Source organism: Vigna umbellata, chromosome 1 (assembly GCF_029865625.1).
Source record: "Vigna umbellata cultivar VRB3 chromosome 1, Vumbellata_1.0, whole genome shotgun sequence".
NCBI classification, from domain to species: domain Eukaryota; kingdom Viridiplantae; phylum Streptophyta; class Magnoliopsida; order Fabales; family Fabaceae; genus Vigna; species Vigna umbellata.
The window spans coordinates 91,478,413-91,493,509 of NC_142165.1; the positions used below are offsets into that span (position 1 = coordinate 91,478,413).

General features: G+C 32.3%; 2 protein-coding genes across 2 annotated transcripts; one reads left to right on the forward strand and one right to left on the reverse strand.

The window, feature by feature from the left end:
• The first annotated feature begins 997 nt into the window (after positions 1-997).
• FRO1 (NADH-ubiquinone oxidoreductase-like protein) lies at positions 998-4,682 on the forward strand. The gene is made up of 5 exons (XM_047291322.2): positions 998-1,207; positions 1,768-1,856; positions 2,237-2,366; positions 4,273-4,302; positions 4,473-4,682. Exons 1-5 carry the CDS (start codon positions 1,076-1,078, stop codon positions 4,530-4,532), a joined length of 441 nt encoding a protein of 146 aa, XP_047147278.1. The 5' UTR covers positions 998-1,075; the 3' UTR covers positions 4,533-4,682.
• A 1,746-nt stretch (positions 4,683-6,428) lies between these two features.
• Positions 6,429-7,947, reverse strand: LOC124819746 (protein RDM1). Its single transcript, XM_047291316.2, has 2 exons — positions 7,732-7,947; positions 6,429-6,911 (listed from the first exon to the last, which is right to left on the reverse strand). Exons 1-2 carry the CDS (start codon positions 7,793-7,795, stop codon positions 6,532-6,534), a joined length of 444 nt encoding a protein of 147 aa, XP_047147272.1. The 5' UTR covers positions 7,796-7,947; the 3' UTR covers positions 6,429-6,531.
• Between the last annotated feature and the right edge of the window lie 7,150 nt (positions 7,948-15,097).

The following is a 15,097-nucleotide window of genomic DNA, read 5'->3' on the forward strand; positions in this document are numbered from 1 at the left end:
AATTCAAAATTAATATTAGTACATAATATTTAATAACTGATTACATCTTTCAAAAAAATTTAAAATAATAATCCCCAGATTAAATCATTTTAGTTTTAATAAGGTATTTATATCAATTTAAAATGTTTCCTTTTAAAGTTTATTTTATAGTTAGATAAATATTGAGTCAGCCCTTCTATTTTTTTTTTTAAATTAAATTTTTTAAATCAAATTATTAAATTGAAAAGGACTATTAAGTGAATTAACTTCTTAAAAATTAATTGATTTAGTACAAAATCGTGTTTTAAATTCATCATACAAAATTAAAGTATAAGTAATTGCATATTTAAGAAGAGTAACTTGGTGGTAGAAAAGGGTATTTTTTTTAAAGTAAAATTTTATTTTTATTATATTTCTTATTTAAAATAGTTATTTTCAGAATAAATACATTAGTAAAAAAATAAGGTGTAAAATAGTTTTTTCTAAAAAATTGCTATCAAAGTAACTGTGTTTTTTTAGCGTGATTTAATCGTTAAGGTTTGGTGATCCATTTAAATGATATGGACTGTATTTATTTAATATGTTTCACTTCTTGTTATAACTCTTTTGTTTTGGCTTGAATTTAAATTTTGACAACATAAATGGTGATTCATAGTACTATGGATTTTTTTTTTCTTTTGTTTTTACTTACTACAATAATTGCAAAAAAAAAAAGTAAAATTGTTTTTCATTACAAGCGTTGATTTAAAGAGACATACATTTCTCTCAAATTAAAAAATACTAAAGTTTTGATAGATAATTGTTGAAAGAAAAATAATTTTTAAATTACACAATTTAAAATATTTTTAATTTTCTGAAATGACTTTTAGATAATAAAAAGAAAGAAAACAGAATTTTTTTTAAGTGGGATGCAAGGAAAAATTTATGGAGGTGCAAGAAGAAACTCTGTGAACATTGTCCAGCCCAGATTCCCACCAGTAATAAAATATAAAATGGTGGAACTAATAAATTCCTAACAGTAAATGAAATACGCGAGATTTTGCTTCCAATCTCACTTGGCCCTGTTTAGTGCGCAGAATCAAATTTCTCCTTGACGATGGCGAATACTCTACAACGTGCCCTACGCGCCACTATGGTCCGTCGGTTCTCCACCCAGGCACTGGTCGAAACCAAACCAGGCGAGATCGGAATGGTTTCTGGAATTCCTCAAGAACACCTTCGTAGGAGGGTATTCTACCCTTTTTATTCTCTTTTTATATATATTTTTTAAATTCGTTGATTCGCTCAATTTCTCAGGCTCTCAATCACCTTCTACAAAACCTTGCCATTAGTTCACCAAATTTATTACCATAACTTAATCATGCCTAGAAATGCATATCAGGCATCTATGTTTATGGTTATTATACAAATTTTTAAGAGATAAATCTTAGCATAGACATTTTGGTTATGGTAGATTCAACTGCAGCCATATTCACCATTTTAGAGGATATCAATGTTCAATTGGGCGTGTTAGCTGTGAGAGGTTAAGGACCAATGCTCAATTGGGCGTATTAACTGAGAGTGTGAGATATTAAGGACGACAATCTTGATCATTCGATCATCTAGGGATTCAGTGTTCGTGATTGACTTATTTCGCCCTTTTCACTATCACCTAGTAGGCTCTTCCATGTTCTATACACAGACTTTACAGTTTAGAAATAATTTATGCATCTCTAGATCCCCTACTTTCACTTGCTAATCATTGTGACACTGTTGGCCTTTCTGTCTTGTACTTACACCGCAATGCAGGTTGTAATTTATTCTCCCGCTAGAACTGCATCTCAGCAAGGATCTGGGAAGGTTGGAAGATGGAAGATCAACTTCTTATCAACCCAAAAGTATATTCTTTCGCTTTATCACAATTCTTTCACTGCTTTTGTAAACATCAATGTCTGAGTTGTACAATTTGAATATTTTTCCCCCTTCAATATCGAGTTTGATAATTGGGTAGGTGGGATGCTTGGGATTTTTGTATGCAAATTAACGATATAAACTTATTCATAAGAGGGGAGCTTGTGATATCATGACATCTCATGCACTATGGCAATTTTTATAGGTTTTAGTTTTAAACTTATATTATAGCACATGTGATTCTGGAAATCCTTGAATAGTTTAAGGAGTCACTACTAGCAATTTCAGTAGAATATCCTAAATTGGATTAATTGTTGTGTAATCATTAATAATGGCTCAACAAATAGTAATTTTCTACTAATTGTAGGTGGGAAAATCCACTGATGGGCTGGACATCCACTGGGGATCCCTATGCTCATGTTGGTGATTCTGCCTTGACTTTTGATAGTGCAGAAGCGGCAAAAGCATTTGCAGAGAAACATGGTTGGGAATATTCGGTATGTCTTACTATTCAAATATTGGAACACAGATAATATCTCATATATTTTGAATGTTCAAGGTTTCTTTTGATACAGATATGTTCTTATTGAAACAAATAATTAATAATGGAGATGGATAGGAGAGTAGAAAGTAAATGGAATGTTCATCGACAGAGACTTCCATATCTGCCTCTGGGTTGTGTCACTGGAATACTAGAGACAAGGAAACGAAGATAAAAGCTATTGCAGAATAGAGGTCCCTAACCCTCCTTTTTGAGAACCTTTTACTCTCCCCTAACTTCCTCAATCAATCAATAACTCGGTTAACTCCAGATCTCCCCATTTTGTTTCTGATTATCCATAAGACTCTTAACTGTCTGCTAAACATACATATGAGTGTGACTGTGGCCCATGTTCTAGCCCCATGCTTATGTGATCATGTCGCATGGTCTTGACTATACTCCCATGCCCTAGCCTCCCCTCCAAAAATGAATTTGTTTCAATTCCTAAAACAATGAACTCAAGGTGAAATTTAGCAGCCTATCCTCCAGAGGACATTCCATCTCCCTCCCATTCTATCTCTTCCTCTAGTACCGCAAATTTCTTATTTGGCACATATGATCCAGGATATATTTCTGGTCATTTTTAAAACATATCCCTTCTTGATATCCCATCTGTTAAATGTTCAGTTCTTCTCAGTGATTTGCATAGCATAATCCATCATCTCTGGTGAAAGTTCTAAGATTGCCACTTCATTCCATCCTTGACTTCTTCCCCTAATCTGTTCATGCAAAGAATATATAAAACTCAAATTGTTAAAGAAAATCCAAAACGATACAAATACAATAGGCGTTACAGTATATGCATGGAAAATCAGAGAAAATATCACATGAAACCGTTGTAGGTATTGCAGAATCAATACGTGAAATTTTAATGAATTTGAAAGAAAATGTATTGAAAGTAATCTGTATAGAGCTCAGAACACAGCTATTTGTTTCAAAGGTCCTGCATATGTAATTGCTGAAGACTACATTTTACCACCAACTGAAGAAATTGTTGATAATACACAGCGTATAGCCAATGTAACAAAACCTGTTAATTTGTGTAATTAAAAAATGAGAAGCATCGTACTAAAACACTAGAAAACTTTCTAGACCGTAGGTATCATTAGATGCTATATTCATGGCCGTATGAGATGTAAACTATAGCATTCACTCTTCAAGTGAATGGGAATAAAAAACAAGACATACTCTTTCTTGAATATGGACAAATGGAGGTTTAACTCTAAAGAAGGAAGCACTTCCTTCCCAACCTCTTGCTAATTACGTGATCTCTAATATATTTGGTGAATCTATTTCTATTTTCTTACCCGTGATTCAATCATGATACTAAGGTTGTATAAGGTCATCTTCATTGTAAGAATCATAGCATGAGGTCATAATTTACTTTTTGTGGATCCTACTGTTTGCAACATCACTTTTAAGTCCTCTTCATCACTTTTACTCTAATGGAGGGGTCTTACAAGACCCATACTAATGTTTTATTTGGATATGAACGTTTTCAAGACAAAAAAATGTTTTTTCTTTTGACCAAGGTCTTATTCTCAAGTTCTTAAAATTTTGCCATGTCAGCATATTCAAATGGAGAGGTCTTATAAAATCCAGGATCTTTAAATTTATGACCCCGGATGACTTTTACAATGGAGATGCCTATAGTTTTAATATGGTAATGGAGAATTCCCATGTCTTGTTTTTCAAACGATTGTGAAATGTGTATCATTAGAGTACGTTTGTTAGTCATTAATTCTGCTTCAAGAATCAGGCCCCTAAATTGAAAAAACTCGACTGTGCATTGCTGTTCGTCATGTTTTTTCCGTTAGGGTTTTATTTTATTATGAGTAACAAAAGCTCTGAACTTGTTGCAGGTCAAGAAGCGCCAAACACCATTGCTGAAGGTTAACATCTTTCACTATTTTTTTTCTTTAACTGGGTGCATTTTCAACGACATAAGTGTTAGTTTGAACGACGGTGGAGTTCGTTTCTTTCACAACCTTGTTCGTGTGGCAGTATGGTGCGATCAATAGTAATATAACTCTGTGTTAATGCATACTACTTGTGGTTGCAGGTTAAATCATATGCGGACAACTTTAAATGGAAGGGCCCACCCAAACCTGCTGAAGAGTGATTGCTTGGTTTGTATTCATGTTAATGTATTCGGGCTTCAGGAGTTTCAACATGCAGCAGTTTCCTCTGCATATTTTCTTGGAAAAAGAAAGTTTTAATGTGAATTACTTGTTGAAAATAAAATGGGACTGATCTAATATGATTGATTCGACCTAACATCTTACCTGGATTCTTTAATGAACAAATGTCTGCAAGAAAAAACTGATCCAACAGCTGACTTTGGACAATAGTATATTCTTGAAAATACTAAACAATATGGCCGGAGTTTTTTTTTTTTATAAATTTTGTAAGAAATTATTTAACTGCTTATGAAAAAGTATTATCTAACTGATCTAATTGTGGGTATTTAATTTCTAAGCTACTACGTTTTTATTGAATGGGCTTGCTTGCTACTTTAAATTTGCGTAAGATTTATCCTGAGATACAAGCCTGCCCTAAAGATAAGACTCTGTCCCAAGATATAGGTGTCATGTGTAATTTTGCGCGGAGGGTTTGGAGAAAGGGAAAATCAGGTTAAAATTTTCATCTTAGGAGAACATTTTCTAATTTTGAAAGAGAAATTGTGTTTTTTTTTAGGTTCTGTAAAATTGATTTTAAACGTTGGAGTGATTAAGATGTGTATTGGTTCAATTACACATTTATAAGGTTCTTAACGAGATATTATCGTGAAATTTTAATCAGTCCTATTTCCACGATACTGCATAATTTAGAAAATGAAAAATTAATTTCCTTCTATGACCTCTCAAGAGCCCATTTTAAACATAGTGAAACGCTGGCGAAGGTTGTATCTTTTAGGAGTTCGGCAATTTACATGGCGATTGTTTTTCTATTGAGATGGTAATATGAGAGAAGATTGACGTAATTAAAAACTACGTGCAGGAGAAAGATCTCTGTTTGATGTTATATAAAAAAACCCACAAATACCATGAACTCTGGCTTTGAAATGTCATCAACTCAAACTTGAGAAAAGCTTTGTTGGAGTGATTATTTTCACGAACATTTGATGTTGAATTTGAAGTAGAAAGATACGAGCATACTGACTTTTCTTTTACATTAATTTTGATTTTTAAAATATTTTTTAGTATATCAAAATTGCAGTAAAAAGTCTGGACTTTTGTGTTCTGCATCCTTAGTCACTAACTGCATCTCCATAATCTGTAAAATAACCATTTTACCCTTCACGTTATACTTTTTATGGTGACTTCTGAATTTTTTTAGAACATTTTATTTAGAAAGATTTGATAACGAGATGTTAGAACAAGGTTTCCCGAAGAAGGTTTCCAAAACATATAAGATGTTTTTCCGAACAAGTTTTCCAAAATATGTTTTCTTGAAATAAGTTTTCAATAACAAACTTTTCAGAGCAAGGTTTCAACGCTGCATAAATGTCCATCTTTCCTTTTCAGATTGAACCATTCCGAAACATTACGAATTGAACAATCTGAATGGAGAGAAAACTATGTTTCCTAAGTGGCACTCCCGCTGATATCGTTTTCCGTGAGTGCAGCGGAGATGCAGTGCAGAAGAAGACATAATGACAACAATGACTCTTGCAGTGGTATAGAGTGAGGAAAGCTATTTTAGTCTTTTTATTGTTAGCATGAAGATGCACATAGTCATCATCGTGGAAGTGTCTGAACTCGTTTTTTAGTTGTATATCTTTTTTATGCTGGCCTAATTCCTGAAAAATTGTCGAATAAAACTTTCTTTTACAAAAAAAGAAAAAAGTAGCCAAAGCCAAAAAAACAACATTTATTATGAAAAAACATGTAAAGAGCTCTGTGTTGGCAAATATTTAAAACAAAAATAGTCAAAGCCAGAAAATATTCAATTTTCTGGTCTCCTTGATGCGTCCTGCCAATGGATAACACGGAAAATAGTCAGAGCCAGAAAAAAGTTCGAAGCAAAGCTATTCAATTTTGCTTTACCAAAAGTACAACAAATGTGAAACTATTTCCAGGATAGAGTACAAAGCCTATAAACTAAATGGTTTCATGTCTTCATGATGTGTGCTGTAATCTTGGGAAAATGGGATCAATAAAACCATTGTACATAGAGTCCTCCTTCCAGAGACTAGCAATACGAAAATGCGATGAGGTTTGTCGGTGGATTTCTTCGATGAGCCAGATGGTAGCCTCGGCTTTGTGTGGGTGAATAATGATGTCCAAGGGCTTGTATTCGTCTTCACTGCCAATTCTCAACTGATCCCATTGTTTAAGCAGAATATTTGTGAGGTAGTGAAGGGGCTGTCCATATAACTGCTTCATGGATCTTCCCAATCCCATCCACGAGGTAAATGGTATCACAGAACCTCGATGATTTGGGATTGGGATCTGCTTCATGTAATCCTGATACATTTCTGCCCGTCTGATGAGTACATCTGCTTAAAAGAACCGCCGCTAATGTAAGTGCATGCATCAGAATTGCAAGCAACATAAGACTAAAATAGTAGCATATACAGGCTAACTCGAAACCAAAGCACAATTTATCTGCAGTGAGTTACAAGCTAAGCCTCGGGAAAGAGAATGTGACAATGGTCTCCCTATTTCCACGGGCTAGAAATGAACATTTTTCAATGTGTGTTCTCTTAGCTATGTTTTGAACAACACAAGGTTACAAAATACAAAAAGAAAAAAAAGATCTCATTGAAGGTTAAAAATCCATGTTATTGAAATTATAAAGAAAAATTGACCCCTCACTAACAACTAACATCGAATAAAAAAGAAATGATGTCTTAAAACATATCCATAAACCTCATATACAGTTCAACATTCTAGCCACTTACCCCTTAAACATCACGACTACACTGATTTTCCACCATTCACACACATACATTTTAATTCTTCACTTGAAAAGTGATTTTGATTTGATTACTCAAACAAACAGGTAAAATTTTAAGATTTCCTACAACCCTAACCTCTTTCTTACTCCACTGTAACACAATACCCTTTTCCATAACTCTAACTTCTTTTCACTCTCGCAAAACCACCCCTAAGGAACAAATCCTTCAGCGCGACGGACGCACACTCACGGGACTCAGATACACGCTTCCTATCTCAAACTACACGTGACACACAAGGTAAAGTGAATATAGATTTTCTGATATCCAAAAGAGAAACCGAACAACTGATTCTGTTTTAAGAACAAAAGAAAAAGAAGAACCCTAACTCTAAAAAAGAGTTTCCACATGATAGGAATACCTGTGGAGTTTAGTGAAGAAGAAGACAAATCAATTTGATTATCCCATGGAAATGACCTCTTCATCGCGAGCGAACCAGGCCAGTGGTAGGAAGTACCAGAATTGAATGAGTGGAATGGTGTTAAGTGGGTAATTGATTGAAAGAGAGAGTGAAATGAGTTTTTCACCCAACTGCACTCTTGTACTTTTGAACTGGACCAAGCCCTCTACTCTTCAATCTCACATTGAAATCATTTTTTGCGTTCTTTTTTGTATATTTATTCGACTTTATCTTCAATACCTCTTAAATTAATATTTATTATGACCGAAATAAATTAAAATCATGTTTAGAGACTAAAATAAATAAATAAATATAAACAAAATTGAAAGGTAATATTTCTTGCAACTCACCATAGCTACTTTAGTCTCTAATAAAAACATATATTTAGTAATTTTCAAATAAATCAAATGTCTAAAAAGGAGTTTCAGATAACTCGCTATTAATATTTTATTATTAATTATTATTTAGCCCATTTACCTTAAATAATTTTTTTTAATAAATGTATTATAAAATTAAGAGAGAAATTAAAATATTTCATTACTAGAAACCTTTTAAAGCTTCTAAAATTTATAAAAGTCCTACTTTTTTTCTATCCTCAAATTCCCTATATCACTAATCATTCGTATTACTTACGCTTCATAAAAATAAAAATGTAACTGAAAATGAGTATAGCAAATTTATTCTAAATTTTTGGAAGTCTTAGATTGAAAATATTAAAAATAAAATAAATAAATATATATATATATATATATTTAATATTTTTATTTTTTATTTTTTATTTTTTTGAAATTTTTTTAATTTATTTTTAATTCTTATTTATTTGTTTAATTTTATTGATTTTTTGTATTCTTAGATAAAGTTTATGGTTTAAGGTTTATAATTTATTTTATGTGTTATTCTCTTTAAAGTTAATTATTTTTTATGTGTATTTGTTTTAATCTTTGGTTGAATTTGTTTGTTCTAGAAATGATAAGAACATGAGATGTCTCTATAAATCGGAATGAGAGTTTTACACAATGTGAAACTAAAATGAGACCTACGACATCTGCTTGTAGAATGTGTCGTGATAGTGAATTTGGAGAAGTTGCAACATTTGTTGGTGCTGATATTTAGAAAGATGTTATTGAAAATCACGAAGAGGTTATTGAGCAATATGACAATGTTGCTCACGAAGAAGATGAAGTAGTTAGATATCTTGGAGGTTTACACGACACTTTTTTGTTAACAAGCTATGTTGACCACATTGCATATGCATTATGGAAAAACTGTATTAGTAATTTTTTTTATGGTTGATGACTTGTTTAAATTTTATTTGCAATTATTATGTGTGGGATTGAGAAAAGATAAAGTTGGTCTCCCATGAAAAAAAATTAAATAAATTTAGAGCATGTCAATTCATTATCCAAAATTATATGCTGAATTTTGGTTTAATGTCTCTTTGTGATATTTCGTATGATTACGTCGATAAGGAGTTGATATTGGCGTTTGTTAAGAGATGACATAGAGAGACAAATATTTTTCATGTCCTTATTGGTGAGATGATTGTCACACTAGATGACGTGTTTACCATGCTACATTTGTCTATAATGGGAGAGTTATGTCTAAATGAACCTCTATACTTTGAAGCAGCTTCAGAAACTCTAATGTATTGGGGTAGACTGCACAAAGGCTACATATGAGCTCAAGCAAAGTTGTGGTTCTCATGTAAGACTAAGCTGATTAAGAGACCTATATAACAATTATTGTGAGAACCAGTATTGTATATTTTTAGATGTACAATTTTTACGGATTAAAGTGTCACGTATATCCGTGTATCATATTTGATGCTCTTCAAAGACCTCTAGCCATATGGTAGATATGCTTGAGAAAAATATTATCAATTGTAAAGTTATTTTTGTAATCTCCCTCGCATATTTTATTTATAAAAGAAGATAATCTTGGCTGAAACTAAAATTTACTTGTGGGATATAAAACTTAAAGGATAACATTTCATCTTAAGTTGTAATCACCTATAACTATAGTCATCATAGAATACCTCATTTGTTCAGTAATAGTAATAACTAGAGATTAAGAAATTCACAAAATAAAACATGCAAAACAAATTTTAAAACTAAATTTCTTTCAAAAAAAAGTATTAAAAGAAGTATCAGATTTCGAAATTTGAAAGAAAGTTTAACCAGATTAGGAAATATGGGAGAAAGCTTAACCGAATTTGGAAATATGATGAGTTTTCTTAATATAATTTCAATATTTAGTGAGCTACCTAAATTGGTTTTCGAAATTCAATAACTTTCTAAATCAAATTTTGAAATTCGTTGACTTTCTAAATTCGTTGAGTTTATTAAAAGAATTTTGAAATACAGTGTCCTCTAAATCAGATTTCGAAATATGGTATTCTCTAAACGAGGTTTTAACATTCAGTTAGAGTGATGCTTCCTCCACCACCCCATCTTCTCCTACACCTCCCCAATTTTTTTTAAATTCTAAATTTACCCTTTTTACTTTTACCAATTTTACTTTGTATTTTTTAAAACCTTAATCACAATCGCCTCTCACTTTCACTTTTCCTTTCATTCTCAACAGCAAGTCACCATCCCCCCACTGTCACTTTTTCTCTTTCTCTTAATTTCCACTTCTGTTAACAAAAATTTTATAGAAAAAGCAAATTATGCATAGTATAAATTTAAAACATTTATAACTTTTGATTAGTTTTGAAGTATCATGATTCCATAATATAATCTGCTAAAAATTTCTTCCTCACTTTCTTGTCTTTAAATAACCAAACTTGAAAATCTATGCTTAAACTTGAAACTTTGAACCACCATGAGATAACCCTTGTCGTTGTAAACCAAACTATTTAGGTCGCAGGAGCTGAACTTCTCTTCGATGATCACAGGGTGTTCGGTGAATCTCGCAAAATTTGAAAGAAAATGGAAAATGTTGTGTTAACGGAAGTGAAAATTAAGAGAAAATGATAGTGAGGGGGGGGGGGGGACTTGCTGCTGAGAGTGTAAGGGAAAGTGAAAGTGAGAGGGGATTGGGATTAAGTTTAAAAAAATAAAAAATAAAAATAGTAAACCCCTTCTTAATCTAGCCTTTGAACTCAACCCCTTCTTGTGAAACGTACGATATATGATCTTCTGACTTTGTTCTTGAAAATTTCTTCACCCAAAACATTACTTCTAAACTCCACTATCTTCTCTCGTCCTTTGAAGCCTAAATTTTTAGTCTTCTAACTCCTTATCTTCGAGGCAAGAATTTGTCTCAAAGGCTTAAACCAATTCTAATAAAGGTATACAACTCAAGTTGTCCTTGAATCTGCATTCCTCTATTACAATAGAGCACATTACACCACCATAAAGGCAAGAACAAGATAGGAATTACTACAGGAAACAAAACTGGAACTCTAACTCTTTCTTACCCCAAACCTTCAGAATTAAGAAAGGAAAATCATCTCTGGTAAAAGTCATGAGTGTGCACCCTCACTACTCTTATCAAGACGTTTTCTGTTTTCAAAACTTCTAGTTAGATACACACTCTACTATATAGACTTGGAGGAAATGGTAAATCATACCATTTAGACTCAATTCTTCACAGAGAAGGCAAGACAAGCCCTCAACTCACAGGTCATCCTAAGGACAAACTGCTCTGATACCATAAATGTGACATCCCAAATATATAGCAAATATATATGCAAAGACATCACCAATTTATAATATTAGAAAGCAGTTAAGAGATGTACTTAAAGTGTTATAGGATTACAATCTTCCAGAATTTACTAAGAAATTAAAACTTCAAGCACTAGAATATTCCAAAATATGTCCAGAATTTGAAACTTAAAACATAACAAGGTTCTTCAAAATGACATAAGAGAACTAAGAATTCCTAGTGAGTCTAAGCTGCAGCATCATCTTCATTTCTCTCCAATGTTGCCTCCAAAGAAACCTCATCTTCCTCTGCTCACATCCAAGTGGATGATCATTGCAAAAGAAAACACATACAACAAGCACACAAACAAGCAAGGGTGAGCTAATTATATAAAAGCACACATCATATCAAGCACATAACATACAAGAGTTAACTTAAATCAAAGCAGTTTAAGGCATACATCCTAGCATGTTATCTTCTAGACTTGACTCGTCCGGACTTTAGAATGATAGTCGAGCTATGGTGGGTTATGCACTCGTGGTGGCCTCTACTGCTTTGCAAAGTCGTTGCCAATGGGTTCCACCCTACCACACTCACGAGGTTAGTCTGTTCCGCGCCCTGGAGCATATTGGAAGCCTCCAAGACTAGGACCTCCTGCTACTCCTCACCACATGGATTAATCCCTCTACTTGAGTATGATTAGCCATTGGAGTTTCAGAATGACCCCCAAGACTGAGCTCCTACTTTCATTCTAAAACACTAAGGATCTCACCAAGAGATCCTACACAGATGGAACTTGATTTACAACTTGGATCATACTTTCATTACTTTGTAATCATATACTTTCTGCCACAATCAACATATACACAATCTCAACAATATACATTACTCACCACTCACAAATTATAAAAATAACATCTCCACAATTGAATCTAAGTTAATCAATACCAAGAACCAAACAACTCCAACTAATCCATAATAGCTCATAAAATGCATCAATTTATACATACCTACAAGTAATATAATTATTGATTAACACTCACGTTTCAATATAAGAAACAACTATCCTTAATATTGGAGTTATTGTTTGAAAATACTAACGCACCATTAAACTAAAATATATATATATATATATATATATATATATATATATATATATATATATATTACGTATTTTATCTTTACATTATATTATTATTATTATTATTATATATATATATATATATATATATTTTATATATGGATCCTTACTTTAAATTTCAAACACACAGTGACTGATTTTCTAAAATTATAATTGACTGAAAATTAACACATGATAACTTTATGTATCTACAATTAACTTGTTTTATTTTATTTTCATCCTAGTAGAGATCTTTATTTACCCCAATTGGTCACCGGAGAGGACCCAAATGTCTAAACGCATCAAACTCACCTTCGACGCCAGCACATATGACTAGTCACAACTTACTGGACCAGGCCAAGGCTGCTCTATGATCAGGGATGTGCCAACTCAGGTTTTTAAGGTTCCTCTATCCTACCAACAAAGAAAGGCTCTCAAGAATTAACAATTAATTTATTTAAATTATCTACCATGTTCTCTTATGCTCTAAATCTGAAATGCCTAATTTTAATATTTTCATTTCCTCTCACAGCAACCTCAAACAGTACCTGTACATATGTTTAATACCCATATACATGCTATTACATAACCCTTACTCCAGACCTTCCAACAAGATCAATTTCATCCAACAAACTCATTCAAAACAGATTAAATTCATCACATCACAACATGCACAATTTCACAGTTTCAGTTATAACACCCAATATAATAAAAGTCATAAAACAATTCCACAAGAGCACACCAGTTCAACATTCATATGCATGTATTTTTATAAAATAAATTCATACAAAAATAATTAGCTCCCCTTACCTGGAAAGCTTAACAGTACCACTCCTAGGAACGCTCTAGCAGTACCTCCTCACAGAGGCGAGTTTGACAGCACCTATAAGCCACCAAAAATTGGTGCAGAGCACATTTCTTAGAGTTGGAAGGGACAGAGAAACTAAAGGAAAAGCTACCAGTAACAGGCAACCAGCAAGTTGCATGGCTTAGGTTCAAGAACGGTTGAAGAAAAGGAAAAAAAAAACACTTACCGGTCGGAATGGAAAAACGTTCGGTTCAAACTGAAGCCCTTGGTGCAGCAAGCGCGGAAACACCTTCAAATCAAAATTTGATCGGTCCAGTGAAGAGAAAATCTAGAGAGAAGGCAGAGAGAATTTTAGGGCAAGGGTTTTAGAGAGAGAAAGAAAGATGACAAAATGAAGTAATTCTGATTTTTAGAAAACTCTTTTCTAAGATCATGGGTCCTTAGCTTATGGGCTGACTGTCTCAACATAAGGCCCAATAGCCTTATTATTTTCAGGCTCTTACATAAGCAGTGCCACTGGATATTAGAAATAATCTGATGGTTGTAAACTAGCAAGTAGTGGTGGACAAGATAAAAAATAAAAATCATATTTTAAAAATTAAAAAGTAAGTAATGCAGTCTACAGTCTACTGAAACACAATTCATATTTTACCATTAAATTAAAAATAAATTTTTAAAGGAAGTTGATAAGATAAATTTTACGTGGAATGGTTTATACAAAAAGTAATGGTGTTTCATTTTTCTCATTTTTTCTTTTTGAAGTTAGTTTATGTAATGTTTTGTGCAAATAGTTCATTTAACTACAGTGTCATATATGTATAGCATATCACCTAAACGTATCTTTATTCAACCAAAAGATGTGAGAAGTTGATAATCACAAGGCCTTAAGCTCATTAAGGATTACTGATAAGTTCTGCAGATTTCTAAATGGGAGGTGATTGGAACCATTTGAGCACTACCCCTGTGATTAACTCTCCGTTACATAATGAAAGGGTTCACAATGTATGTTTAATTGGATAACAACAATCCAACACAAATTAATCACTGATAGATAAAACGGGTTGCGGATTGTTTATGTATTAATCAATGTTGTGCTGGACTTCTCCGAACTGACGGGTTAAAATACGTTATCCGATTCACTTTTTTCGTATCGGGTTGATTAGTCGAATCCGACAGGCTACACCATTTTGACATTCCTATATCATATTCAGGAACATGGTTAACCTTATAAAAAGTTACTTATCTAATAATTATAATTATAAATAATAAAGCTCATAAGTTTAACAATTTAAAATAAAATATGTACCTAATGACAATGTAAGTAAAGAGAGTAATAGTCACAAAGGTGAAAGATGACATTAGATTATTTAGAGGTGTGAAAGTGACTCAATTACTCATACGAGTTATTCATCATAGTTGAGCTAAAATTAAGTTAGTTCAACCCAATTTACTTGTTAATGATTAAGAAACTTTGTAACATAACTCGATTCACTAGGAGTTAAACGGATTATAAGAGTTTACTCAATAATATTTTATTCTTTCAATTTATTATATATATTTATTATAATACAATTAAAATATTCACTTATTTACTAAACATTATTATAAATACACTAGTTAGAAATTAAAATATCAATCTACATAATTTAACAAACAAATAAATTAAATATAAAAACTATTCAAACATTATTCAATAACACTAATTTTTTTAAAACTTCAAATTATCAATCTATAAAATTAAAAATAATGAA